The sequence below is a fragment of the Podarcis melisellensis genome, assembly GCF_964234715.1.
Source record: "Podarcis melisellensis genome assembly, chromosome: 1".
Lineage (NCBI taxonomy): Eukaryota > Metazoa > Chordata > Lepidosauria > Squamata > Lacertidae > Podarcis > Podarcis melisellensis.
The window spans coordinates 14,287,386-14,314,539 of NC_138528.1; the positions used below are offsets into that span (position 1 = coordinate 14,287,386).

Here is a 27,154-nt window from a genome sequence, read left to right on the forward strand (position 1 = left end):
TTACATTCCCACTGGAGTGGTACCTATTTATCTACTTGCACTTTGATGTGCTTTCAAACTGCTAGGTTGGCAGGAGCAGGGACCAAGCAACGGGAGCTCACCCCTTCGTGGGGATTCGAACCGCCGACCCTCTGATTGGCAAGCCCTAGGCTCTGTGGTTTAACCCACAGTGCCACCCGAGTCCCTTAGACTCTTCTTAGGCGCAGTTAAATTATGGAATTCACTATTGAAGGATGGCAACCAACTTGGGGATTGGACAAATTCATGGAGAAAAAGACTACTGATGGGTACTAGTAACAGAATCAGAGAATCACAGAATTGTAGAGTTGGAAGGCTTCCTGGGGGGTCATCTGGTCCCACCCCTTGCAATGCTGGAATCTCAGCTAAAGCATCCATGACAGACAGCCGTCCAACCTCTGCTTAAAAACCTCCAAGGAAGGAGAGTCCACCACCTCCTGAGGGAGTCTGTTCCACTGTCAAACAGCTCTTACTGTCATGATGGTTATATTACCTCCAGTATCAAAGGTACTATGTTTCTGAACACCCATTCCTGGGAATCATGAGTAGGGCAGTGCTATTGCGTTTTTATTCTACTTATAGGCTTCCCTTAGGCATCTGGGTGCCGAAAAAGAATCCTGGACCAGACAGGCCTTTGGTCTAATCCAGCAGGACTCTTCTAAGTTTTTTATGCCTTAGCAATATGCATCGTTCCTCATGTAAACTGTAGCAAGTGCCGCCAGGTGTTCTAGGTAGCCAAGAACTACAGAAAAAAAGGTTATGGGTGGCCAGAGACAAAAGCGAGTCTAAAAGGCAGGCTCTTCCAGTCGTGCCAGTAGAGGAAGTGGTCATTTGCAGATCTTTCAAATACTGACCAGTCTTCCTATCCTTATTCACTGGAATAAAACATTCTGTCTCTGGCATACACAATCAATGACAAGTGTGTCCAGTTTGAAAAGACGACCTACTTTGCACAGCCTCAGAGACAAAAATATACAAGGCTTTTCTCCTCCAAATAACCTCCGTTATTGAACTAACTAGTGACCTGCCAAAGCCAGTTCAAACACAATCAGTTGTATTTCATCCACTTTTCCCCCTCAATTTGAAAAATTACAGGGCAGATATCATTCTTTTGAGAGGTTCGAAGCTGCACAATTCGGAACTAGTAAAGTAAAATATCAAATTCCAAGGGTCTTATGTGACTACACAGATCCTGCACTAATTATTACCCTGCAGGACCTTTGCCACAATGTAAGTAGTTTACCTTGAACTACTCTGCACACTGGATTTTATATGAACATTCACAACTGACACTCAAAGCAGTTGTGCCATTAAACACACACACACAAAATCCTCCATGTGTGTGGGTGAAACTACAGGCCTTTCTAGGAATCTTAAAATCTACTTCTCACTGTGCTGTCATAGTGAACTGCCCTTCTTGCTTCTTTTCTGCCACCGCCTCCTTTGTCTGAGCTGCATATTCTCCAGTGGATTACAGGCCCTGGTGGGAGACGACAGGCAATTTAGTCATCCACAAGAATGAGCTAATTTGTTTCCTATAATGTTTCTTCATGTCATGCTGGTGTCTTACTGCACTGCAGAGCAACAATTCAGCCTTAATTTTTTTTTTTTTAAATGCTTGTTGAGGGAAAAGCAGTGAATCCCAAGCTGAGAAAGCCGAGAGGCTGCCTGCAATCAGAGACTAATCAGAAATGCATTTTGTGCTGTTTCTGACAAAGTTGCCCTATTTGCGCAAGGACATCTGTTTGTGAAGTGGAAACCAATCCCCCCCTTTCCAAAGTGTTTTCAGCCCCCCCAACCCTTTGGATCAGATCTAATGCAGGGAGGGGGGATTTCTGTTGTGCAAATGGATATCTTTGTGTGAATGGGATGACTCCACTGGATACAACCCTTTGTTTCCAGGGCAGCAGTACTGTGAGTATTTAGCAGACCTGCAGGTGAATATGGTTTAAACTGGAATTTATTGTGGGGTGTGAGATGCCAAAGAAACATGGATTTAAGAATGCAGCACATAGAGTGTGTGCGTGTGTGCATTCACACATGCACAATACACACAGATGTTTCTTTGGGTTCAATGCAACCCCCCCCCCCAAATAGCTGTTAAATAAATTAGTCTTTAAAAAATTACTGCAATGTGGAACATATCACATGTGTTTCTTCTTTGGAGGCAAAAAACCCAACCCCTTAGTCTTATTCCCCTGTTTTATTGCAGCAATGCACTTAGCACATGTTGCAGACAACACACATGACATATTGTATGTTGCTCTTCTAGAAGACAAAAGCATTTCTTACTCGGGAGACAAATAATGAATTACTGCCTCTCCCAATAGTGGATGCAGCTGAAATACACACCTGAGTGCTTTCAGAAATAAAACATGCCATTTTCTTCCAGCATCTTCCATGCTTTGACTTGTTTACATAGAAGTAATTTTCGCTTTCATAGATACTGAATCTAGATCTCTACCCTACTTTAGGACTTGTAAGCCAGGAGAGAAATCTCTCAGCATGGACAAGTGCTGAAAACTAAAATTATATATATTTGGTGCTGTTCTCCTTTCCTTCTGCTTCAGGAAAAGCCTCAACACTAAAAGAAAACTTGAGTGGAAGCTTTGAACAGAAGCAAGCATACCAACATTACATATAGATTCTGCAGACTTCACAAACAATCATCAGCACAATCCAGTCACATTTAATCTTACCAAGGAATAAGTTCCATTCAGCTCAGTGAGACCTATTTCTGCATAGACATGCATAGGGTTGCAGTGTAAATCTCTATTGACATCTGCTGAATTTAAAGTGCTTCGCATTGGCTGGATCATGCATTTTGCATTTTATTTTCAGGGACGTCAAGTTAGGATTTATCAAGGTAATTCTAAGGTCAAGTAGTGAGCTTATCTGGTGCATGCTCTAGCTGATGGGCACTGTAGTTCTGAAACATCTCAGGGGCCAAAGGTTCACCACATCTGTTTTAGCTTTTGTTCATGCTTACTATTTGCAGAAGAAAAACAGTTGCATACATGCTCCCAGTGTTAAACGGTGCCCCAAAAAAATTCAACGCAGGTTAACATTTATGTAGCTGCCTTGCTTTTATTATCTTTGAGCCTCTCTGATATCCTGCAGGATGAAGGTCTGTTGAAAAGTACCATAAAAAGGAAAAAAACTGACTTTTGTAGTATGGAAAGCATTCCCCCTAAAATACCCTTACCTGCTCTCTTTGCCATTTTGAATGACTGAATGTCTGTCTGCGGTTGTTCTTTCGCTACAAACATATGTATTTCGCCGCGTCATGGCCCCAGGCGCAGTGTTGTTCTAAAAAAGAAAGAACACATTTGTCCATTTCCAAAAAGAAAAGAAAGGGTCACCCAGGATCTTATTAGAAAAAAGCAGGTTTATTTGATTATGCTTAGGCTCCAAGTTATCTTACAGCTACTTGTGAATGTAAGATGTTCCAGTGTTCATATTTCAGCTGCTACGTATTATTACGAATTTGAACAGGGTCAGTTCAAATTCAGCTTTTTACTAGAATAAGCTCTCGACTCATGTGGAAACTGGAACTCAAGGAAATGCAAATTGTTTATATACATCTTATGGTTCTTCCGAAATAAAAGATTTTTCAACTAAACTATGTGCCAAATAAGAATACAATTCAGAGGCTAGCAGACGCCGAGGCACAACTCTTAAATATTATTATTAGGTTCACTGGGAACAAAAACAAAAACTTAACACAAAAAAGCAAGGCTGGAAGGAAAACACAGTTAAAACAAAGAATAGAAAGGATATACAGCAGAAGAGTTGGACAAAACATTTTCAAATATGTACACATACACACAGAGGAAGAGAACCACAAGCCCACTCAAAAATGACATTTTGTTTGGGGGCAGGAGCACAAAGAAAGTTAAATAATTACTTTGCCTCTGTCTTTACAGAGAAAGAGTGTGGAGATATGCCCAAGCCGGTGGTCAATTTTCCAGGAATGACAGAAGAGCTAGTGGATAACAGAATGGTTTTTAAAAAGTGTTAAGAAGCACTGAAAACAGACAAAGCATATGGTCAGGAGAAAGGCTTTAGAGGCAACAGGGAGAGGTTGAAAGGGTTGATCTCTCTACCTCCTGAATAGTGCAGTGAATCAAGAATGGGGTAAATCCCAATAAGGACCAGTAACGCAACAGGCAATTCCATTACCATCCCCCTCCCCCCACTCTACGTTTCAAGGAATACTGCAAGAAGAAAGGAGGTCACTGAGTTTAGCGTTCACTGGCGAGGGAAATCTAGCAAAAGCTGTTGTCTCTGTCTAAGTCCTAGAGCTAAGCAAAACACCTTGATAAAAAGCCAGCTAATTAAAAGTGTAAAGAAAAACAGATGGGACATGCTCAATTATCCTGTGCATGTTCTTTGAAGATTTAGTACTACAACAGAAAAGGAAAATATAATGGATAGACACCATTAACTATAGTAGTGGACACAAGTATGTGGACACAAGTAGTGGACACAAGTAAAAACTGGTATGTGGCATATGGTGGCAGAAAGTAATTTATTTGTTTTAGACCGGGGGTGGGTGCGGAATTCAGGAAGGATAGGGTCTTCCACTGCCTGCAATATGGCACAAGCAAAGGCTTGTTAAACAACTTCCCCTGACTAAATTTAACAAGATCCCAGACATCTTGCAGAATTTACAATCCGCAAAACTATGCCAGATTCAAAGGGAAGAAAAATACTTTTGCTGTCATATATCTTTATAGCGTTGACTGGACTGGACTGGTTGAGTCAGAAAAGACTCAGAGAAACATACTGTGCTTCTCTGGGTGTTACTTTCCAGATGCTTCTGCTGAGATCTCAACAATAAATCCAAGCAAGGAAAATAAGGTAAAAAACACAGTAAAAAACACAGAAAAAGAAAACAAAGGAACATGTGTGTGCGCTGAGAATCCAGAACTCTCCTTTCCCAACAATCAGGCATGGCTAAACTGGAGAAAGCATGGCTAAACTGGAGATCGGAGGATGGCTCCTCCCCCAAGCAAGGATCTTTGAGCATGTGACCCTGCCTATCCAATCCAGTAAGAGGGAAGACTCATCCCACATGTAAGGCTGTTCTCAGGAGCCTCTAGGGGAACATACTGTGCTTTCCCTCCTGGACCTTTCCGAGGGACATACAAAGACCAGGAATCAGAATGGTTCACAAACTCTCGCCGCTGCAGGGAGAAATGGGGGACCACAACTATCGGAATGAGACACCTCCCATTACATTGCTCACTTCCCTCCACGGTGAGGTCGGAAGGCAAGGGAGTGTGCAAGCTATAAGCTTGATTCTAGACTCTCCCAAGATAAAATTCTGAGGGCTAAATATCTCGGCTGCCAGACCTCTCCATTTCACGCACAAGGCCATTTCAGGCAAGGTGCATCCACTCGTCCCACACCTGATATCAGGTGCGAGGCAGGTAAGGGTGGGACTAGGCCAAAAGGCGCTTTGCAAAGCCCACTGTGCAGCGCTTCCAAAATGCTCAATGAACAGTTGATGGTTGGACACCTTGTAAATTAGCTATGCCATAAACTACTTATGATACATTAAGCCTAAGAGATAACTAAGAGAAAGATGTGCATGCAAACAAGCTCTTTATGGTTTTGGTTTTTTTTAATCCCATGACTTACATTGGGTGCAGCAGAGCTTCTCTTACGCTCAGGAATATCAGCCTTATTTGGATTGCTGGCATTCCCAAGCATAGGGCTAGCAGGAGCAACTCCTCTTCCTCCAGCAGTGCTGCTGCTGGATTTTCGAGACTGGATACCTTCTTCTTTGAGGTCACTGTCTGTAGTGCTAGTTTGACTTCTTTTTGGATACGCCACTACTGGAGGAACAGATGGACCAGCTGAAAAAAACCAGAGAATGGATTAGACATTTTGATTCCAAGATATCTTAAGGCAAAGTAGTAATAGTATGTGTCCTTGATCCACCCATGAAAAAGAACAATGAAGAAGCTCAGTGGGGATGATCAAAAGCGTTTAACAGATACGGTTTTATACAACGTTGACAGTATAAAGAGTAAAGAGAATGTGGGCTGCTCTTCAGGCCTTTGCACAAGCAGTGCAAAGTCTGAAGAGGGTTTTAAAGTATGTTTGACTGGACTTCCGGGTCGGCGCCAACGCCGAATGGCGGGCTCCCTCCGAGCTCCGGAGGGAGCCTGCTCGGCAGGGGCTGGGTCCTACCGCACCGGCGATGCGGGGACCCTTAAAAACCACGGCCACGGAGGCCGTGGACATGGAGACTAGGCTGGCACCGTCAGCGCCCTCTCGATTCGTGAAGAAGCCTTTTTAAAGGCTACGGATCGGGTGCCGGGGAGGAGCGTGGTGCTTTGAGTCCTCTGCTATCCCTGCCGAGCGCAGCCGCATGCCATCCGGCGGAGAGCGCTGACTTCTTCTATTGAAAATTTGGACCCAAAAGAAGAACCCGTGAGTAATTGGAATATGGACTAAAAAGAGGGATAAATTTTTAGAATTTGGAGCGAACGGGGGAGGTGGAAAAAAGGAAGTCAGCCCCCCCCCCAAATTGTAGAAGAGCCAAAACAAAGGACTGGATAACTAAGATCGAGAAGAACCTTATCTTGCCGAACTAGCAACTTCGCGAGGGAAATTTATAAGATTGAGCTGGAGGAGAAAAGTGGAATTTGTATTAAAAAGTAACCCCCCCGGAATCCCTGGAGCGATTCGTGAAAATGCCTGGAGAAGAACAACGGAGGTTTTGACAGCTGTCAAAGAGCTGTCAAAACGGAAGAATGAAATTGAGACTTTGTTATGAGGACTTTGCCGGCTACATTTGTTATAAATTGGAGATAAATTGTTTCAAATAAGGATTTATAAGTTATTTGGACTGGCGGATGTGATCTGGAAGGGAACTTTGTTATTGTAATCCACCTAGAGGAGCTGAGGGACATTGCATGTGTTTTCGACGGGAAACTTGAACAGTTGGATAGAACTTTTAATCTCCTGGGAAACTGCAGAAATGGAACATTATTTTGTCTACAGAGGCCTACACTTTACTGGAAACAATGGATTAATCTGTTGAAAAATGAAAGGAACATGATGTAATGTTTTGCTCCTGAATAACAAGCCTCTGTAGAGACACTAGAAGCCTTTGGAAAAAGAACATTTCTGTGAGGGAACAGGGAAGTAAAAAGGAGGAGAGTGATTGACAAGAACAAGGAAACAACAAGAACTGGACAGAATTGGAGTGGGAACATTTGGGATATCCAGATTTGACAAGCTTATGGATATAAAATTGGAGTTTATACTCCTGGATATAAAAATCTGGATAGAAGAAATGGGCCCCCTTTGATAGACTCCTTCTATGATTGGACATCTGTAATTTTAAAAATGCCAGAAGTTTAATATATGCCATTTAAAAAAAAAAAAAGACCGGTAAAGAACCAGAGGGATGTGGGTTTAGTGAAAGGTGGGTTCATCAGGAAGACACTAGAAGTGGAGGGATAGGGGGAACGCAACAGGGAAAGAGGGGAGGGAAATTTGGAATCCAAAGGTTGTAAAATTATTGTTTGTTTTTATTCTATTTTCATCTGTATTATATTTGAAAGGGGGGAACTCGTGGAAGGGAATAGGTCGACCTTAGGGGATGGAAATTTGGATAAATTGAGTTATTGATGATGAGTGTATTTTGGGAATAAGAATTTGTTGAATATTATTGCTTTTTTGGAAGATTTGGAACACAAGAGGGGGTGGGGAGGGGAAGTCCTGGATATTGGAAAAAGTTTATGAATTGGATTTTATTTGTTTTAATTTGGAAAACCTTAATAAAAATTATTTAAAAAAAAAATAAAGTATGTTTGACTGATTACACATAGAAACCCTCCTGCGAGGAGGAATTCTCATGTTCTCAGAAGAATGCCTGAATATGGCTGGAGACACTATTAGTAGGTGGTTCTGCAGTCCAGATGCATGAGATTCAAGCTATAGTAAAGGTCATAGTCCCTCTGAGTGATCTGGCATGTAGCTTTAGGTGCCCTTGAATCCATCATTTTTCATTAGAGGCTCAAGTGGCCTTGAGGGCTCAGAGTGTCTTTTACCAACTTATCTGGAGCTGGATAACCTAGCTGCAATGATCCATGATTGGCGTTCGGATTGCTGTAGTGAGCTGAACACAGGGCTGGAAGTCCAGAAATTTCAGCTGGTGCAAAGTAAGGCAGCAAGTTTTAAATGGAAAGCAGTTGTTATGAACACAACTCATTGGTCTGTTCTGGCCTGCACTGGCTTCAAGTTAGCTCCCATGCCCAATTCAAGATGCTGGTATTGAGTATAAAGTTCTATATGGCTTATATCAAATGGAACACCTCCTCTTGGATGTGCCTATCCATACCCAAAGGTGATCTATGGAGGCTCTTCATCATGTGGTCCCCTCCACCTGAAGTTCAGAGGGTGTCTACAAGAGAGAAATCCCTGTAGGTATGTAATGCTCTTCCTAGAGAAGTTCATGTTCAAGTTAAGATTTTTTTTTGTTCTCCCAGGCTTTTTAATATTTGATTTTGAGTCTCTGTGTATGATGTTTTAGTATATTTGATGGCTGTTTTAGTTCTGGTTCTCTTTGCTAGCCTTTAAAAAAGGTAAGGGACTTAAGTCCAGTCGTGAACAACTCTGGGGTTGCGGAACTCATCTCTCTTTACTGGCCGAGGGAGCCGAAGTTTGTCCGCAGACAGTTTTTTCGGGTCATGTGGCCAGCATGACTAAGCGGCTTCTGGCGAAACCAGAGCAGCGCACGAAAATGCTGTTTACCTTCCCGCTGGGAACTGCTAGGTTGGCAGGAGCTAGGACCTAGCAATGGGAGCTCACCCCGTCACGGGGATTTGAACCGCCGACCTTCCGATCGGCAAGCCCTAGGCTCAGTGGTTTAGACCACAGTGGCACCCGGGTCCACGTTGCTAGCTTTTACCTTTGCACTAACATAAAAAGCTGAAACTTTAAACTTTTGCTTGCCTACTTCAAGCCAGACTCCATAAGAAAAAGCTGCCCCTTTTCAGGTTGCAGTTAAACTTTGCAGTGCATTCAGCTCAGTAGAAGGTTGCTTTTACTAGGTCATACAAGGCAAATGCCTGTGTGTTGCTGCTCTGCATAACTAGTAGACTTTGCTGAAGAGATGACAGCCGCTCAGGATAGAGGAAATTCAAAGAAATACTGTTGAACACCCAGTCCCCCAAGTTCTTTTAAATACAGGCTGACCTAATAGTGTCAAAAAGAAAACAAAGACAAACACAGTAGGATAGAAAGAAGGGGCTTTTGTGCTTTTTCTTAGAAATTTCACAGGGTACTTAATTAAGTCTTCTCTAGAACAACTATGAATGCCAGGGGGTGTACTGGCAAAGCAAGCACACATGATTAAACTGATAAGGAAAAGCAACCCATTAGCCAACCAAACCTGTAGTTGTGTGATATAAATATTTTTGCCAGAAAGCACTGAGCAATGTGGGGGAAAGGAAAAGTCTAAAATGAATATTTTAACACTACATAGGAGTAATTTAACAAGTTTATTTGTGACACTCCACATTCTGATTTTTTGTTTGGAAGATTTACAAAATATCCCCTAAGTAGGTTTGTAGTTTGTAGATTACCACAAATTTCGGGTCATCTTTGCCACCAATGTACAATATAAAGCGAAGCATTCCAGAAAAACCTCCTGCAGCTGGCTAAAAGTAACTTATTAATGATAGGCTGCTATCAAGGTGAGGGAGCCTTCTATGTAAAAAAACAAAACAAAAAACCCATACTGAAACCACCTAGTTAAAGGTCTCAATGAAACTGATCCACATGGCAGAACAAAACAATGAACTTGTCTCTTCTGGAAGAAATTATTGCCTGCCAAAGAAGTTTCTTGGTCCGTATCGCCAACAGAAACCAAACTTATGAGAAGTAATAGGGTCTCCCTTTTACCAGGACACTCAAAAAGTTAGTGAGAATTGGAGATGCTAGGCAGTCTTTAAGGCTCTTCAATCTGCGGGATGGTGAGGGGAGAAAGGGTTTAAGTATTTCTGGGTGGGTCAAATCCCATACAAATACATCTGGATAAGTCACACATATGAAGTTGCTGAAGTATCTGAAGATAGCTCCTAGATATTTGAAATGTATGTCTAGCATCTCTTCACAGTTCTATGAAATATCTCTGTAAATACAATGTAGACGTTTTCATTGATAGCCATTACTGGAAGGAAAGCTCTCTGAAGTAAAACTAGAGATGACATGGGCAATTGGGAGAGGACTGATGGCTTAACTTCTGAAAGAACCATCACTCTCTGTAACAACTGTCCTTTCAATTTGCCATGTGTATTCGATCAAGTGGCGGTGGCATAACTAACATGCACTAGCCAAAATACTTATCACAGTAGAACAGGACCACACCAAGTATCTAACTGGCTACCCTTTGTCTCACTTTAGAATTTACACGGCGAGAATGTTTGAAACTGCTTATCTCAAAGCATTACCAAGATCTGAAATAAGATTGGGGCATAGAATTATCTGCAATAAGTTGGGGCATAGAATTGGTCTCTGAATACCAAATTAAAACTTCCCATGGTTCAGCATATGATGAACTCTTCATCCTCAACACAAACTTTTCTTTAGCTTTTCGAGAAGCCTTCCCCAATCATGGGTCATCCAAGCTTGGGAAAGGCTGTTTTAGAGAGACTCTCTCAAAAGGTAGCTTGCAATCGTCTTTCTGCAGTAAGAGTTTCCAAATAATGAGAAGGCCGCTCACCATGGTCACTGTACCGTCGCTGCTTCTGGCTGGAAGATATACTTCTCTGCACTTTGTGATGGGGAGATTGTCCAGTACTGTTGTTGAGATCACTACTTGGCCTGACTTTTGCAAGCGAAAGGTTGCTGCTGGAACTTGAGTCGCTGGCATCCAACTGAACAGAAGCAGACAGGGGGGAAGTTTGAATTATTAGTTCTGTGGCCCCAAACATAACAAAGGGATTTATAAAGGGAGCATGAGCAAACAGATTCTTTCAGAACTTCTTGTAACAGGAGGCAACTGACCAATCCCTGCCCATGAAGCATAGGGGGCAGCATCTTAGCAACACCTATGAGAACTGTGTGCATCTCAAGTGTCTCAGGCTAACCTCCTAGCACCTCCCATTAAAGAATTTCAAGACCATGGATAGGAAATTCCTTTCCTTGACGCCCTGGAGAGATGCTGCACTTAGGGGTTGATAGCAATGGGGCACGTTGACCACTGGTCTCATTCAGAAGAAAGCAGCTCTCTATATACCTAGTCAACCTGACATTCTTCAGAGTTTGCTAACTCACCAAGAGAAACAAAATAAAAAGGTTTTAAAAATAGGGTTGGTTTTCAGAACTTGGGCACCATGTTTTCGCTGTACTGAAGAACAAGGCAAAGTATGTGGTTGTGCTTTAGCCTGAAAGCCTTTTGGCTAAGATCAAGTGTGATGTACTGCATTTTTCTCTAACTGGCTGAAACTTAATCAATAAAAGGATGCTTCTAAAGAACCATCTGTCAGAGTGCTTTGTCTTGCAGCCCAGTCACCACTAAACAAAATATTGCAAGTCATGCACACTACTCACTTAAATGATGTGTAACTTTCAACTGGCCATAACAGCATGAACGCCAATAAGGAGCATGTGTCATTTATTGCCTTCACTTACACAAGTCTACAAGTCACGTTAACTAAAATATTATTATAGTGGTTACCCTGTGGCAACAACTCTCTTCAAACCTAAGAATGCAAGAGCAGTAAGTTGAAGTAAATACAATTTGAGAAAGCCTGTAAAGCACCTCACTGGAGTTATGCCAAAACATGGAGCAGAAATATTTTAAATATATTCACTGCCTCTAATCTAAGTTGACAATGCAGCTTGCTGAATCTGGACCCAGTCACTCCAGACCCAAGACTGTACGTATTATTGGAAGTCTGAACATTTCCTTCCACAGACACTGCAATTATCTTCAGTTTGCCAGCAACATGCTTGATGGGAGTTCCATAAATTTGGAGGACCCACACTTATGGTGCAAGAGTTGCCCTAACCTTGCCAAACCTAGAGGCGAGAAGTTCTTGTTCAACTAGGTTCTAGGTCAGTCTTAAAATAGAATGGAAGCATTAAGAGTGGTCCTGGGTCAAATTAATATTATTAATTCTTTAAATAGAAGAATGGGAAAATATTAAGCACCTGGCAGCTTGACAAGAGAGGTAAGATGACTGCAAGAGTCAATAATAAGCTACCTCATATATATCAAGAGCCAAACCAGGTTTCTTCTTTACATCTAGGTCTGTGGGCCAAATGTGGACATCATAATAAACCACGGTTTACTATGATGGGAGTGGGCCACAATAAGCCTCAGATACTTGCTCCTCTCATCCTCCAGTGCAGCTGCAAGGAGATTAGAAGCTTCTACTTCTAACTTCCTCCTTGCATCTGTGATGAATGAAGGGGAAGGTGAGGCTCAATGCTTGCTATTAACTCCTTCCCAACATAATAGAGCATTGGTTATCATGAGTACAAGCCAGTTCTCAGCCATGGTTTGAGCATTTTACTCACCTCTGATGATTTTCTCCCCAGTAGCAAGTATGTAGCAGTAATTTCATCGTATTTCATTTTACTAAGAGATTCTTGTATTTCTTCTTGAGAATATCCCATTCCAACCATAATGTCTAGAATAAATTGAAAGTTTTCTTAAATATACAATGTTCTACTAGCTTGAGCAGTCATACAAAATTACTACTTAATAATGGAACAAATTTAACACCTTGCGATGGGAGACGTCGTTAGCCAAGATCTAAATCTGAGCATTTAAGCAAGCAATAAGGTGCTGAGCCACAATCCACACCGTTTGTCATGTTTAAGTATGTATGCTGGTGATCTTCACCCTCTGCTTACCTATTCTCTTCTGGTCCGAGATGTCTAGCTCTGGTTCAACAAAAGGCTTAAGTTCATCATCCTCGTGCCCTGCATTGATCCATCTGTCCTTCATAATTTGCTGCAAAGATAGGTTTTGAATGAGCATTGCCAGTAACAAAGATCTGTAGTCAAGGCCAAAGCTTAAGATTTTTGAGCTGCTTAAGTGAAGGCAAATAAACTACCTTGTATGAGAAAGAAACCTGCCTTTTCCACCTCTTATTTACTCTGCCTCTACCAAAGGGTGTGGGGTTTGCTTGTTAAAACCCCTATAATATAAATTATCTCATATTGAGACACTATGGGGACGACAACCCCACTTCATGGTTGTGTTCATTGAGTATGGTGATGCTCGATGCTGTTCAGGATAACTGTGTTGAACAGCTGGTAGAGAGGTTAAATCTGACTACTTTACAGGTAGGAACTGGTGGCTGGAGAGAGCTTGATTGTGGGTGAGTGTTTGGGTGAGAAGTGTGAGGTTTTATTGGGGCTGGTGGAGTCCTGGATTAAGTTTGGTTTTAGCCTCACAGTGTTGGGCTGTCAGTGGCCTAGTGTGGTTTCTTGTATATGTACTTGAGAGATTGTTAGGACTGGTACCCGTGAAGTCTGTGTGCTGTGCCTGGCTGACAGTGTAAGTGGATGTGTGTGTGCAGGTTGGCTGAGGAACAGGTGTGCTAGCAGATGTGGAATTCATGTGAATACTGAGTGGAATCCCGTGTTACAGACTTTGATGTTTCATATACTGCATTTTTTTTTTATTGGGTTTGTACTCAAATGTAGCGCTGCAGTGATCAATGCAAAGATTTCACCTTGTGCAACGGAAGGTTCTCTGCTCCCTCTGCACATGCCTAAATCTGTTCTGGAGGTTGCTCCAACCCCCCAGAGAAGATTGGGAACAACACAGGAAGCATGTGTACGGTGGCAGGAGAAGCCACAGAAGTGCTCTTGCAAGAATTTAGTTTAATACTGGCCAACATTTCACATTTCTTTTTCCCCTTTTTTAAAAATTCATTTGAAAACCGATTTGTTTTCTGATGAAGAGCAGTATGCAAAAACATGATTTTTTTTTTAAAGGAAAACTAAGTGAATAACAAGTGAATACTGAATATTACTGAATACTGAATATTACTAACTTAATATTAACTATTATTCAGTCAACAGCCTGTACTAAACTGTGCTTCATCTTAATAACCTGGCTTTAAAGGATATGGCTTTTATTCAACCACTTGATATGATGCTTTGTATGTGAGTCACCATGGGTGGACTAGGCCCCCAAAGGTGGCATATAAATACTTTTAATTGTGGTAATAAAATTTATTTTCTCAAATATAAATATATGTATATGGGTTAAACCACAGAGCCTAGGGCTTGCCAATCAGAAGGTTGGCGGTTCGAATCCCCATGACAGGGTGAGCTCCCGTTGCTCGGTCACAGCTCCTGCCAACCTAGCAGTTCAAAAGCACGTCAAAGGGCAAGTAGATAAATTGGTACCGCTCCGGAGGGAAGGTAAACGGCATTTCCGTGCGCTGCTCTGGTTCGCCAGAAGCAATTTAGTCATGCTGACCCGGAAGCTGTACCCGGAATACTCCCTTGGCCAATAAAGCGAGATGAGTGCCGCAACCCCAGAGTCGTTCGCGACTGGAATTAACTGTCAGGGGTCCCTTTACCTTTATATATAATTTTGGTAATAAAAGGCAGCATCAGAAATCCCAGAATGTGGTTGGTAGCCAAAGCGTCAGTTCATAAAGGGTGTACTGACACCGACGTACGTTTCATGATCTGCCAACGTTAGGTAGGTCTAATGAAAGAGAGCTAGTGGGACTTCCAGGTTCTGCTTAACGTGAAGAATGCCCTCTAGGTGGAGCACCGCACCTCCATAACAATCACAGCAGCCTCGAGCTGCCCCAAGAGGAGAGATCATGAGTCATTACAATATCCTGACTTCTCTCCAACTGAAGAGTAGCATGACGTGCTTCTTCAGTACAATACAATGGGATGATGCTACGAACACTTCCATTTAGACCAATGGCAATGTCGAGGTAGCTTTTGTGTGTGGGTTTGAGCAAATCACTGTATGACCACCGCAGATGCGGCTTAATGCACTTGGAATGAAGTATTCCACAAGGTAATGGCACCATTTCCCTGCAATTCCAAAATGTACCGTTCTTTCAACCGGGCGAAACCATTAGAGAGGACCAAGAGTAAACAAGTCATCTGTAAAAGGCATAACTATCCCTATTATGTCCCTCGCAAACCCCTAATTGTACACTGCTTAGAAATTACTGTATAAAGTGGCGTAGAATTTATTTAAAACAACAACAAGAAGGCCAAAATAACCTGGATGCACAAGCAATTTTAAAATTCAAAATGTGTAAATTCCTTTCAATGAAGCAAGAGGGGAGAAACGATATTATAATGGTGAGGAAGATAATACTACCTCAAGAGTGCCTCTTTTAGTTGGGTTTAGCACCAGGAAACGTTTCAGTAGGTTTTCACAGTCCGTTGACATGTAGAATGGAATCCTGTATTTCCCTCTCAGCACTCTTTCTCTCAGTTCCTTTAATCAAAACACGCACCAAATAGGAAATTACAGGTGTGCTATTAAGTATTGCCATAAAAAAATGACAGTCCAGGAACTCCCCATCCTCCTCCCACCCTTTAAGCATAAATTAGGTGTGTACCTTTAGATTCTGCCCATCAAAAGGCAGAGAACCGCTCACAAGAGTGTAAAGAATGACGCCTAAGCTCCAAACATCTACTTCAGGTCCATCATACTTCTTGCCTTGGAAGAGTTCCGGAGCAGCATATGGAGGACTGCCACAAAATGTGTCCAGTTTATTTCCAACTGTAAACTCATTGCTAAAACCAAAATCGGCTATTTTAATGTTCATGTCTGCATCAAGCAACAGATTTTCAGCCTGGAAGGGAAGAACAGAGTAAGACGTGAGATTTCCCTCCCTGGAAACGAACAGTTTCTTCTAGTTGAAGTCCTTCAAGATCCAATTCATATAGTCGGGCATATTAACATGTGTCTTAAAGAGTTTGCTTATTTGCTCACTTACATTAATTACAGCCAGCTTTTCAGAAGAGACTAAAAAAAAATTGTTTTGTTTATAACAGATCCTTCTCTTTAGTAAGGAACCCAGTTTATTGTAATATAGTAAGCAGAGCTCTTTTTCTTTTTTTAAGTAGAAAATTGACAGTGAGTTATACAAAATTGTTATAGACAGTTCAACATGCTCCAGTTGTGGAAATTGGGTTTACTGTTCATGATGGCAAAGGTGTTCGGCAGTAGGGAGGAAACTAAACGTGTAGGGCAGACAGAAGTGATGGAGGCATTCGGCAGAGAGAGATTAAGTGAAACAGCCAAGGCAACGTTTGAAAAGCAGCCTTTGAGAAAGGGAAGGGGAGCCACGAGAGGCTACACTCACATATTTAATCAGTGCAGGTTCTGGTGGATTTGGGGTGCCTTTAAACTATTCTATTCTATTCAATCAGGAATTTGGTTAAATTGGTTGGAAATGGCGCCTGTCCTCTCTCATTTTGATCAATCTGTGATTATTTTGATTAGTTTGTAGAATTGTATCATTGTGTATGTTTTATGAGTTTTCCTTGCAACCTGTTCTTGGGATTGATTTTAATGAAAAGTGAGTTCAAACTGGTTCAAATATACAAATAAACTGATTTTGTGATACACCAAGAACGGGTGCAAGCCCCAAAGAAGGTGGAGCTGTGAACCAAGGGAAGTAAGCAACTAACATACTCCCATGAAATGGGGGTTCATCTCAGGGCGATTCACAACATAAAATCACAACATAAAATATAAAATACAAAATTAAAATTAAAAAGACAACCAAATAATCCTCCCTTCCACAACACATTTTAAAAGGGCATAAGACGTCAATCAGCCAAAGGCCAGGGAGAAGAGGAATGTTCCTCCTAATGACACCTAAAGGAATGACACCTAAAGATACGTAATGAAGGTGCCAGGCAAGCCACCCTGGGAAGAGCATTCCAGAAGCAGGGAGTTACTGCAGAAAAGGCCTGTTCTCGTGCTGCCACTCTCCGGACCTCTCATGGAGGAGGCACACAAAGAAGGGACTCAGAGGATGATCTCAGGGTCTGGGTAGGTTCATATGGAGAGAGGCGGTCCTTGCAGTCCTGAGTCATTCTATGTCATTTTAAATGTGTTTCTGGTAGGAGGGTTATTGATTTGTTGTTGTTGTTGTTGTTTATTTTGTGTTCTCATTTTGCATTTTTATGTCATGAACTGCCCTGTGATCTTCAGAAGGGCAGTGTACAAATTTAATAAATAATAATAATTCTCTCTTTCACCATGACCCATGCAAACCTGAAAGTGAGAATTGAGCTAGCAAAATCTGTACTTACAGCAGAGTCTATTTACTACCATAAATCATTTCTACTTCTCAAACTATTACCCTCAGCCTTCATAATATACTAGCCTGCAGTAACTAACATGGTAGGTATTTTACTCTTCACATGCCAACTAGTAGTCAAAATTCATCACAGAAATTCATCCTTTACTTTTCCAGTAAAGAACAAGGAAACTTGGTATTAATCTGAGAACAGAACAGAGTATAAAAATATTTAATAATGTTTAAATACAAAATCTTGTGTTTCTCTTCTTACCTTGAGATCTCTGTGAACAATATGCTTTTGGTGGCAATACTGCACTGCAGATACTATCTGGATAGAAAACAGGCTCAGTTATATAAAGTGACATATATCAGACAAACAGTATTGCAATAATAGGTTTTAGTAGGAGTTGCTAAAATTGGGAAGCAATTATAAAGTCAATATAATGCCCATTATGAGTAACAAAATTACCAAAAGCTCCAAGCCTAAGCACACTTAATTGTGGGTAACTCTTACTGAAATCAATAAGAATTATTCAAAAAAGTGCATTTAGGATAAGAGTCAAAGTGACAATTGAAGGCAAGCCTATTACTTACTTAGGCTACTGTTACCCTTCAAGCAGATTGTTATGGTTTCTCTGTATGGTAAACAAGATTAACAGTCAGTCAGACAGTATGCGACAAGTTATAGACATCTTATAAGTGATGCTTATGAAAATCCCTAAGATTTTTCCAGCTCTTACTGTTGACTCAAAACATGGCATGCCCTATTGCTTACCAGCAGCACTCAATTATTGCCCATTTCCATGCATATGCCAAAACTCCGCTATGCAACTTGAAGATATTATAAGAGTGCCGCCAGACACAAACAGAATGAAAGGTAAATTTCACCAAGAAATTTCACTAAATCAGAAGCCTGTTCTCAACATCAGGGTTCAGAACACGCATAATGACACAGACAGGCAAGTTAACATCCTGACAGCCAATCTCACAAGAATCTCAAATCTCTTTAAGAAAAGGTTCATTTCTAACTGTAACAGGTATCTCTACTGCTTCCAACTGTCTGAGTAATAGATCAAAAGTTAAGCTACTTTCCCTCTGCGCTTTCACAGCAGATTGGTTTGCAAGATGAACAGTGAGAATCACAACAGAGAATAGGAGCAGGGGGCGGACGACTTGCAGTTTGAAACAGGAGAAACTCAAATCAAGGACAAGCTGTTCTGCAGCCAATACTTGCTTTCTTTGAGCAGTTTCCAATTCATGACCCTTTATTCCACAGCAAACTTGTTATAAAAAACAATGGCTTCAGACATAACACCAAACCATGGCTTGGCACTATGTGAATTACCCTCGTTTTTATGTACCTACCCTTACACAGTCTGATTGAATTCCTTCCTTTTGTGCAAACCATAGTCTGTTGTTACAGACTAGCCAGCAAACTATGCTTTGTGCTTGCCCTCGAAACCAAGATTGAGACTAAAGCTTAGCACCTCTATCTTAACACCTTTACTTGGAGTTTATCCTTATTGATTTCAATGCAACTTACTTCCCAGGAAGTGTGTGTGTGTCACAATAAAATAGTCAAGGGCTTCATTTTCATACACACACTGAAAAATGTAGGAGTGACTTCCCTGTAGTGATAGATAATCCAATGTGGCTTCAGCATGAATGTGAAAGTATTTGCTGATTGGGCCAATTTTGCTAGTATTTCCCAACATCAACACTCCCTCCAGGAGGGAGAGCAATCACTGACTGGGGAAAATGCCAATTAACTTAAAACATTTAAAAGTCTAGTACAGAGTAGTCCATACATACCTGTCTAAATTTAGCTCTTGCTTCTTTTTCCTTCATTCTTCCATGTGCAACTAGATAGTCAAACACCTCCCCTGTAATTGAGATATATGAATGGTGAAATCTTTTGAGCATTTAAGTAATAACTAATTTATTTCTGACTATGACAATTGGATTTTCACGTTATGGAGAATTCAAAAGCCTGCCATATTGTTGTGACTTTTAGGTTGGCCCTAATGACAATATTACCCAACTGTGAACAACAGAGCCTTAATAGCAGCAGCAGTTTATGAGGGGAAACAAAACATACAAGAATTTGGAAAAAAAAATTGGTGTGTGCATGAACACATGATATATGCAAATTACAAGATTAACATAGCTGCCAAGTTTTGAAATTTTAATCAAGTAGTCAACAGAGTAGCATGTGTTTTTACAGGGAAGAAAAATATTATCTTATTAAAATCTTGTTTGACAGGGAGGGCTTCCTTACTGCTTGATGATTTGTAGGAAAACATGATAAATATTATTACTTTCAGAAAGAATTTTTAAAAAGCTTTTATCAGTGACACACAACCATCACACATTCTATTTCTAAGGCTTTTAATTAATGAAACCAGTCAGAGGAGCCAATTAAAAATACATGCTAAAAGACTACAGTCACAGTACACAGTAAGTGATTCATTCCGAATCAGACAACCAAGGCAGGAAATTCTCAGACAGTGATATTAGATGTAGCCCCTGACAACTCACCCTGCAGGCTTGTCTTTCAGCATCTCTAGAGAATGATTTTAGCTCTTTTGCAATAGTGACGTGGCATGGGAATTAGATATAACACTACACTGGTTCCATCCACACACCTATAATGCTCATGGAATATATAACTCTGTGCCAGCATTTTGATCTCTTCATGTGATTTAAATGGGTATAATCAAAACAGTGTAAACTGGGGTGGTGGTAGAAATGGGAATTTGGTGTACTTTGGCATATAAACAACTTATAAGACCATTTGTGAATATGAGCCCTTACACAGATTCTATGCTCTACTGACCTAACGGAAGCATAAGACATCACGAAGAGGTGGCAAGAATACACAGAGGAATTATATCAGAAAGATATGGATGTCTCATACACCCCAGGCAGTGTGGTTGCTGACCTTGAGCCAGACATCCTGGAGAGTGAAGTCAAATGGGCCTTAAAAGCACTGCTAATAACAAGGCCAGTGGAAGTGATGATATTCCAGCTGAACTATTTAAAATTTTAAAAGATGATGCCGTTAAGGTGCTGCACTCAATACGCCAGCAAGTTTGGAAAACTCAGCAGTGGCCAGAGGATTGGAGAAGATCAGTCTACATCCCAATCCCAAAGAAGGGCAGTGCCAAAGAATGCTCCAACTACCGCACAATTGCACTCATTTCACAAGCTAGCAAGGTTATGCTTAAAATTCTACAAGGCAAGCTTAAGCAGTATGTGGACCGAGAACTCTCAGAAGCGCAAGCTGGATTTTGAAGGGGCAGAGGAACCAGAGACCAAATTGCAAGCATGCGCTGGATTATGGAGAAAGCTAGATTGTTCCAGAAAGACATCTACTTCTGCTTCATTGACTATGACAAGGCTGTATATTGTCTTCCTGCTTATTCAACTTATATGCATAATTCATCATGTGAAAGGCTGGGCGGGTTGAATCCCAAATTGGAATTAAGATTGCCGGAAGAAATATCAACAACCTCAGATATACAGATGACACAACCTTGATGGCAGAAAGTGAGGAGGAATTAAAGAACCTTTTAATGAGGGTGAAAGAGGAGAGTGCAAAATATGGTATGAAGCTCAACATAAAAAAACACTAAGATCATGGCCACTGGGCCCATCACCTCTTGGCAAATAGAAGGGGAAGAAATGGAGGCAGTGAGAGATTTTACTTTCTTGGGCTCCATGATCACTGCACAGGGTGACAGCAGTCATGAAATTAAAAGACGCCTGCTTCTTGGGAGAAAAGCAATGACAAACCTAGACAGCATCTTAAAAAGCAGATATATCACCTTGCCAACAGAGGTCTGTATAGTTAAAGCTATGGTTTTCCCAGGAGTGATGTATGGAAGTGAGATTTGGACCAGAAAGAAGAATTGATGCTTTTGAATTACGACGCTGGTGGAGCAAGATCAAACCTCTCCATTCTGAAGGAAATCAGCCCTGAGTGCTCACTGGAAGGACAGATCCTGACTTCCGGGTTGGCGCCATAGCCGAATGGCGGATTCCCTCCGAGCTCCGGAGGGAATCTGCTAGACAGGGGTCGGGTCCTGCCGTGCCGGCGACACGGGGACCCTCAAAAAACACGGGCGTGGAAGCCCGTGGACCTGGTGACTCAGCGGGCACCGTTTGCGCCCCCCCGACCTGCGAAGAAGCCTTTTTAAAGGCTTCAGAGCGGGGGACGGGAAGTGGCGCGGTGCTGTGAGTCTTCTGCTTCCCCTGCCAAGCGAAGCCGCATGCCGTTCGACTGAGAGCGCTGACTTCTTCTTTTGGAAATTTGGACTAAAATCTAAAGATGACAACCCGTGAGTAATTTTGAAACTGGACTAAAAATTTCTTTGGATTTGGTACGAGCGGGGGAGATGTAAAAAGGAAGTCCGTCTCCCCCCCATTGTATACAATTTAAAGCAAGGATTTGACAACTAAGGTCGAAGAAGAACCTTTTCTTAACTGGATAAAAGTTATTAATTGCACGGATTGATAGTATAAGTAATTGTGCTGGAGGATGAGAGTTAATTTTTTGAACTAAAGTGCCACCCATCCCGGGACCGGGAGTGATCCGCGAGAGGAGCCTGCTGAGGAGACATAAGAGATTTTGACAGCTGTCAAATTAGCTGTCAAAGTCGGAAAAAAATAGAGAACTTTGTTTCTGATGTTCCTGCTGGTTACAATAGATACAATATAGTTATAAATTGCTGAAAATAAAGAAGAACTGAAACAAATTAACTTGGCTTTTGGGTTGGAAGTGAAAGGAATACAGTACTGAATAACCAGAATCCCTCTAGTGGGGGTTCAGGGACATTACAAAAATGGAAATTGGTCGAAAAATACTAGCTGACCTGGAGGAGGTTATTTTTCTCGTGAGAGAAAAGGTTTTGTTTTGTCTACAAGTGCCATAACTTTGAAGTCAACAGCAAAGGAATCTACTGAGTTGGAAAAGGATGTGATGTACAAAACCCAGGCAGCTGAACAAGAAAAGAAACTTGAGAAAATTGAAGAAGTGGAGAAAGAGATATATGTTGAACAGGAGGAGCAGGAAGGAGGGGCTGCAATGCTGCAGAAGGCAAAGGAGAGCCGGAGGCCTGTCAAGATGGATATAAAAAAAAATAAGAACTGGATGATAAAAACTGGGTTTGAACTGGAAAGTGAGGAGTGGAAAGATCTCCTTTTGTGGAAATCTGAAGATCTATGGTCTATAAATCTGATCAAGGTTGAAGTTGAAGCCTTTGGGCTGTTTGGACTTAAAAAGTTTGAGAAACAAGATTTGAGCTCCACCTTTAAATATGGAGGTCTGGCTGGAAGGAACATGGACATTATAGGGATAGTGCCCCTCCGAGATTTGGTGTTTAATATAAAGGACTTTTAAAGAAACCGGCAGAGAGGGACTGAAAGAGATTTAAGGGCCTTAGACGTGAGGTTGCCAGGCTGATACAAGATGGACTAATGGACAATGGTTTGGGGATTCAAACCAGGGAAGGGAGGGTGGGATTTGGAAATCCAAAGGATGTACAAGAATACTCTGATTTTTTCTATCTTTTTTGCTTTTTGTGTTGTCACTAGTAGTAAAATTCGTGGAAGGGAAACTGGGACGATCTTAGAAAAAGTCTCTAAGTATAATGATTGATGTATATAAGCTAAAAGTCGAGATACAAATTGAATTTAACATAACAATAAATTAAGGTTAAGATTTAGGGATAAGAACTTGCTGAACAAACTTTTGGATATGGAATACAAGAAGGGGAGGCGAGGGGAAGTCGCGGAAAAAAGGTATTGAAAATATGGATTGTACGTTGAATTTTTCTTTTTTTTTCTTTTTCTTTTTTTCTTTTACTTTTTTATGTATTATTTGAAATTCCAATAAATATCATTTTTTTAAAAAAATGGAAGGACAGATCCTGAACCAGAGGCTCCAATACTTTGGCCACCTCATGAGAAGAGAAGACTCCCTGGAAAAGACCCTGATGTTGGGAAAGATTGAGGGCACAAGGAGAAGGGGACGACAGAGGACGAGATGGTTGGACAGTGTTCTCGAAGCTACCAACATGAGTTTGACCAAGCTGTGGGAGGCAGTAGAAGACAGGAATGCCTGGCGTGCTCTGGTCCATGGGGTCACGAAGAGTCGGACACGATTAAACGACTAAACAACAACATGCTCAAACCACCTTGCCCCTGTGAGCAATCTGGCCACCAAATTCTGCACCAGCTGAAGTTTCTGAACCGTCTTCAGAGGCAGCCCTATGTATACTGCATTGCAGTAATCTAACCTAGAGGTTAACAGAGCAGAGACAACAGAGATTAGGCTACCCCTTTCCAGGTAGGGGTGCAACTGGGCCACCAGCGGAAGCTGATGGAAAGCACTCTGCACCACTGAGGCTACCGGACCCGTAAGTGACAGCATAGGATCCTGAAGTACCCCCAAGCTGCGAACCCACTCCTTCAGAGGGAGTGTAACCTGATCGAGAGCAGGCGGCATATGATTATTATTATTAATTTGATATGATAAAAAATAATTGTACCATTTATACTCTGCTTATATCATCACATGATTTTTTCATTTACACTCAGTTTTTGCATCATGTATCAAATAACTGTTCACAAATAATTCAGAACAAAATGTAAAACAACCAACATAGCAAATGTAAAAACAATCTAATTTTAAAAACTGTAATTTCAGCATGACTAAAACAAAACTTAAGCAGAGCATAAAGCACTTTTAAAATAGGTTTTCAAAACCCATCTAGACACGAGAAGAGAAGGGGCCTGATGTATTTCCCCCAGACAGCAATAATATTCCTCACTTTTGGCACCATAACAAAGAACACACTCTTTCTCTCTCTTGTTCATCCTTCCGCCTCTAAAGCTGACCTCATGACGTACGCAGGTTCCTATAGAGGCCAACCTTGGGATAATTTGTTCCCAGGTCATTAAATATTTTAAAGGTCTGCAACAACACTTAAAGAAGAGCCCAGAAACAAGCACCAATGTAGCTGGTAAAAGATTGGAGGTATACGGTCTCATCTCGTCAGTATTCTAGCAGCACATTTTGGACCAAGTGCAGTTTCTCCAATGGTTTTTTAAAGATCTTTGGATCGCTTCATGCAATAAGATCTCACTATTTAGTTTACCGGCAGTTCCATCAAACTGAGGGGGCAGCAGTTTGCACACCTATTCACTACATAATTCCTTTACAAGCTTTACTTGTTTTTTCCTCTCTTTTGGGGGGAGGGGAAAGAGAGAAACTCTATGTCAAGTTTCTTTAACTCACAACCCATTGAGCTAAATACAGCCCATCAGCCATAGCCCACCTCCCATTTTGCTGTGGCAAAAATAGTACAATTGTTAAGCACTTGGAAGGTCACAACATATGGCTGGAGGGCTGTGTTTGGCTCGGGAGATCACGTGTTGTGCAGCAGTGCTCTGCATTTTCTGTTCCCTTAAAACCTTTGTATTTTTCACCTGGTTGTTTTAAAGTGCTAGCCTCTACTTTACACTGATACAAACATCCAGGGAATATAAAGGGCTCTGGATTTGTTTTCCCTTTCATATTGTTTAATTATGCAACGATGAAAGAAATGCTGAAAAAATATATATTGACATCAGCATGTCTGCAGTTGGTAAAGTTAGCACTATGGTCCATGTAGTTTTGCATATGTATATTTTTGGAAAATGTATACCTTATGTTAAAAGAAAACTGATACATCTGGCTTCAATGTGGAACACTTTGTATTGCTTTATTTTGTACACCACTCTGAGGGCCTTCCAGATTATAAAACATGAATCAGACACACTCTCTCTCTCTCTTAGACTGAGAAAAGCAAATCAATAGTACAAGTGTCCACTGAAGGTACAAGGCAACTAACTGGAATTTTTGGAGTCTGACCGTATGACTAACTTAACTGCTTCAAGATAACAGCAAGGGCAGTAGGCTCTTACTGAAGTCTGCAAATATTTACATGCTCTTACATTTATTATGCGGAGAGTATAAGTGGTGGTTTTGAAATGTTATTATTATTTTTTCCAAACATATACATTATATAAAGTTTATCACTTGATTTTTTTAAAATCCTATTTGGTTTGAAATAGTTTTGTACTTACCTCCACTTGCATACTCCATGATTAAGTAGAGCGTTTTTTCGGTTTCAATTACCTCGAATAATTTAACTGGAAGAGACAAGAACTGATTTAGAGATTAACATCAGTCTTACCTATATAGACAATATTTGTTACTGGACTTCAGTTTTATTTATCATTTCAAATAGTGACCTTAAACACCATGGGGAGGCAGGGTCAGTACATATTTTTAATCTATTTTCCCCTGCCAGGCACATGAACATTACACACTGGTGCCTTATAGACACTCAGGTCAAGTGTCTACCAAATATCCTTTTACTGGAACAGCTAAAGGCTGAATCTGCAAAACATGTTCTCTGCCACAATCTCTCCCCAAGCTGAAGCCCTGAGTCACAACCCAGAGAACTGTTTGCCTAGCGCTGCAATAGACAACAACTCAGACCCCAAACCGCATGATAAGCCGCAACAGAAACACAGGGGGATTTAAAAGCAGTATATAGTAAGGAGTAGGTATTAAAATAGAAATACCAGAAGCAGCAATGAACATCAACCTAAGGGGAGCTCCCTGGACTGCTGCTGTAAGTATTTGCTATGTATTTGTTGATGCAGGACTAATTTTGCAGTATTGAGACCACTTACAAAATCAATGAAGCAGGTCCTCTAAGTGCTTTCAGGAAGCATCAATTGATTGTGTTTTAGAAAACTGACAAATCACATTTTTCCTAGGCACACACATCAAAGACTAATGCAGAAACAGTCTGCTTTTTCATATGACTATCTACACTAGACATTAAAGTAAAAGTATTTAAGACTTGAAGAATAAAAAAAAATACAGCTCTGTAACTGGATAAAGGGGTAAAATAACCATATCCGACAAATAATTATTTAATAATAGAATCTGAAATAAGCCATTTACATCATCTATGAAACTACCAGACCTGCTCCCAAAGTATCATATTTATAAGGCATGTAATGTATTTCTTCATTAGGAGATAGTTTGCTTTGTGTGTGATAAGCATAGCTTGGTTGTTCCCAGGACATTGCTTCTGAAAAGTTTACCAGAAAGTGCCCCTTGTTTCAAAGGGCACAATGTTTAGGGAAAGGGCTGCAGCCTGGCAATCACACATCTGTTTTCCATTCATAAAGTCAGTGTTGGGAGAGAGATTCCAGTCTGGAGAACCACTATCAGTCTATGTACATAAATACTGGGCTAGATGGACCAATGGTTTGACTCAGTATAAAGCAGATTCTCATGTTCCTGTGGTTGTGATAATCCAGCACTCAATTATGTAATAACGTAATATAAGACAAGAGCTCGTTGTCGCTAATATTTTAAAAATTATTTCCAACTGCCAATCATTTTCTTACAGAACACGAAGAACTATGAAGAAGCTCTCGGCTTCATAATACATGCATACATCATTATTCAATTATTCATGCTAGGGTATGATTTGTGCTTAAATCCTAAGTGGTGGGTATTTATAGATTGAGTTGGATGAAAAGTGCTCATCTAGCTGTTGGAAGAGATTTATGGGAATAAGCTACATTGACTTTCAGTGTTACAGTAGAGCCACTAATCACTTCCAAGTCCTATCTTGACATCTCCCTTTTTAAGTTAGCACTGTTATCTCTGGATCACATTTATATATATATAAAATTCCCATGCTTATCAATCTGAAATTCCCTCTACAAACCTGATAATGCAGAAACTGATAGTAAATTACACTTCATCTTGTAAATGTCAA

General features: G+C 41.0%; 1 protein-coding gene across 8 annotated transcripts in view; it reads right to left on the reverse strand.

Moving 5' to 3' along the window:
* MARK3 (microtubule affinity regulating kinase 3) overlaps positions 1 to 27,154 on the reverse strand; it is a 68,737-nt gene that overhangs the window by 13,636 nt on the left and 27,947 nt on the right. For all 8 annotated transcript variants that reach the window (XM_081910784.1, XM_081910780.1, XM_081910782.1 and 5 more), the window contains 10 exons: positions 25,434 to 25,499; positions 19,116 to 19,186; positions 17,575 to 17,631; positions 15,606 to 15,842; positions 15,362 to 15,481; positions 12,907 to 13,006; positions 12,568 to 12,680; positions 10,766 to 10,919; positions 5,665 to 5,882; positions 3,224 to 3,327 (listed from right to left, as the gene is read on the reverse strand). In XM_081910784.1, the coding sequence (XP_081766910.1) occupies positions 3,224 to 3,327; positions 5,665 to 5,882; positions 10,766 to 10,919; positions 12,568 to 12,680; positions 12,907 to 13,006; positions 15,362 to 15,481; positions 15,606 to 15,842; positions 17,575 to 17,631; positions 19,116 to 19,186; positions 25,434 to 25,499 (1,240 nt within the window). The remainder of the gene's footprint in view (positions 1 to 3,223; positions 3,328 to 5,664; positions 5,883 to 10,765; positions 10,920 to 12,567; positions 12,681 to 12,906; positions 13,007 to 15,361; positions 15,482 to 15,605; positions 15,843 to 17,574; positions 17,632 to 19,115; positions 19,187 to 25,433; positions 25,500 to 27,154) is intronic.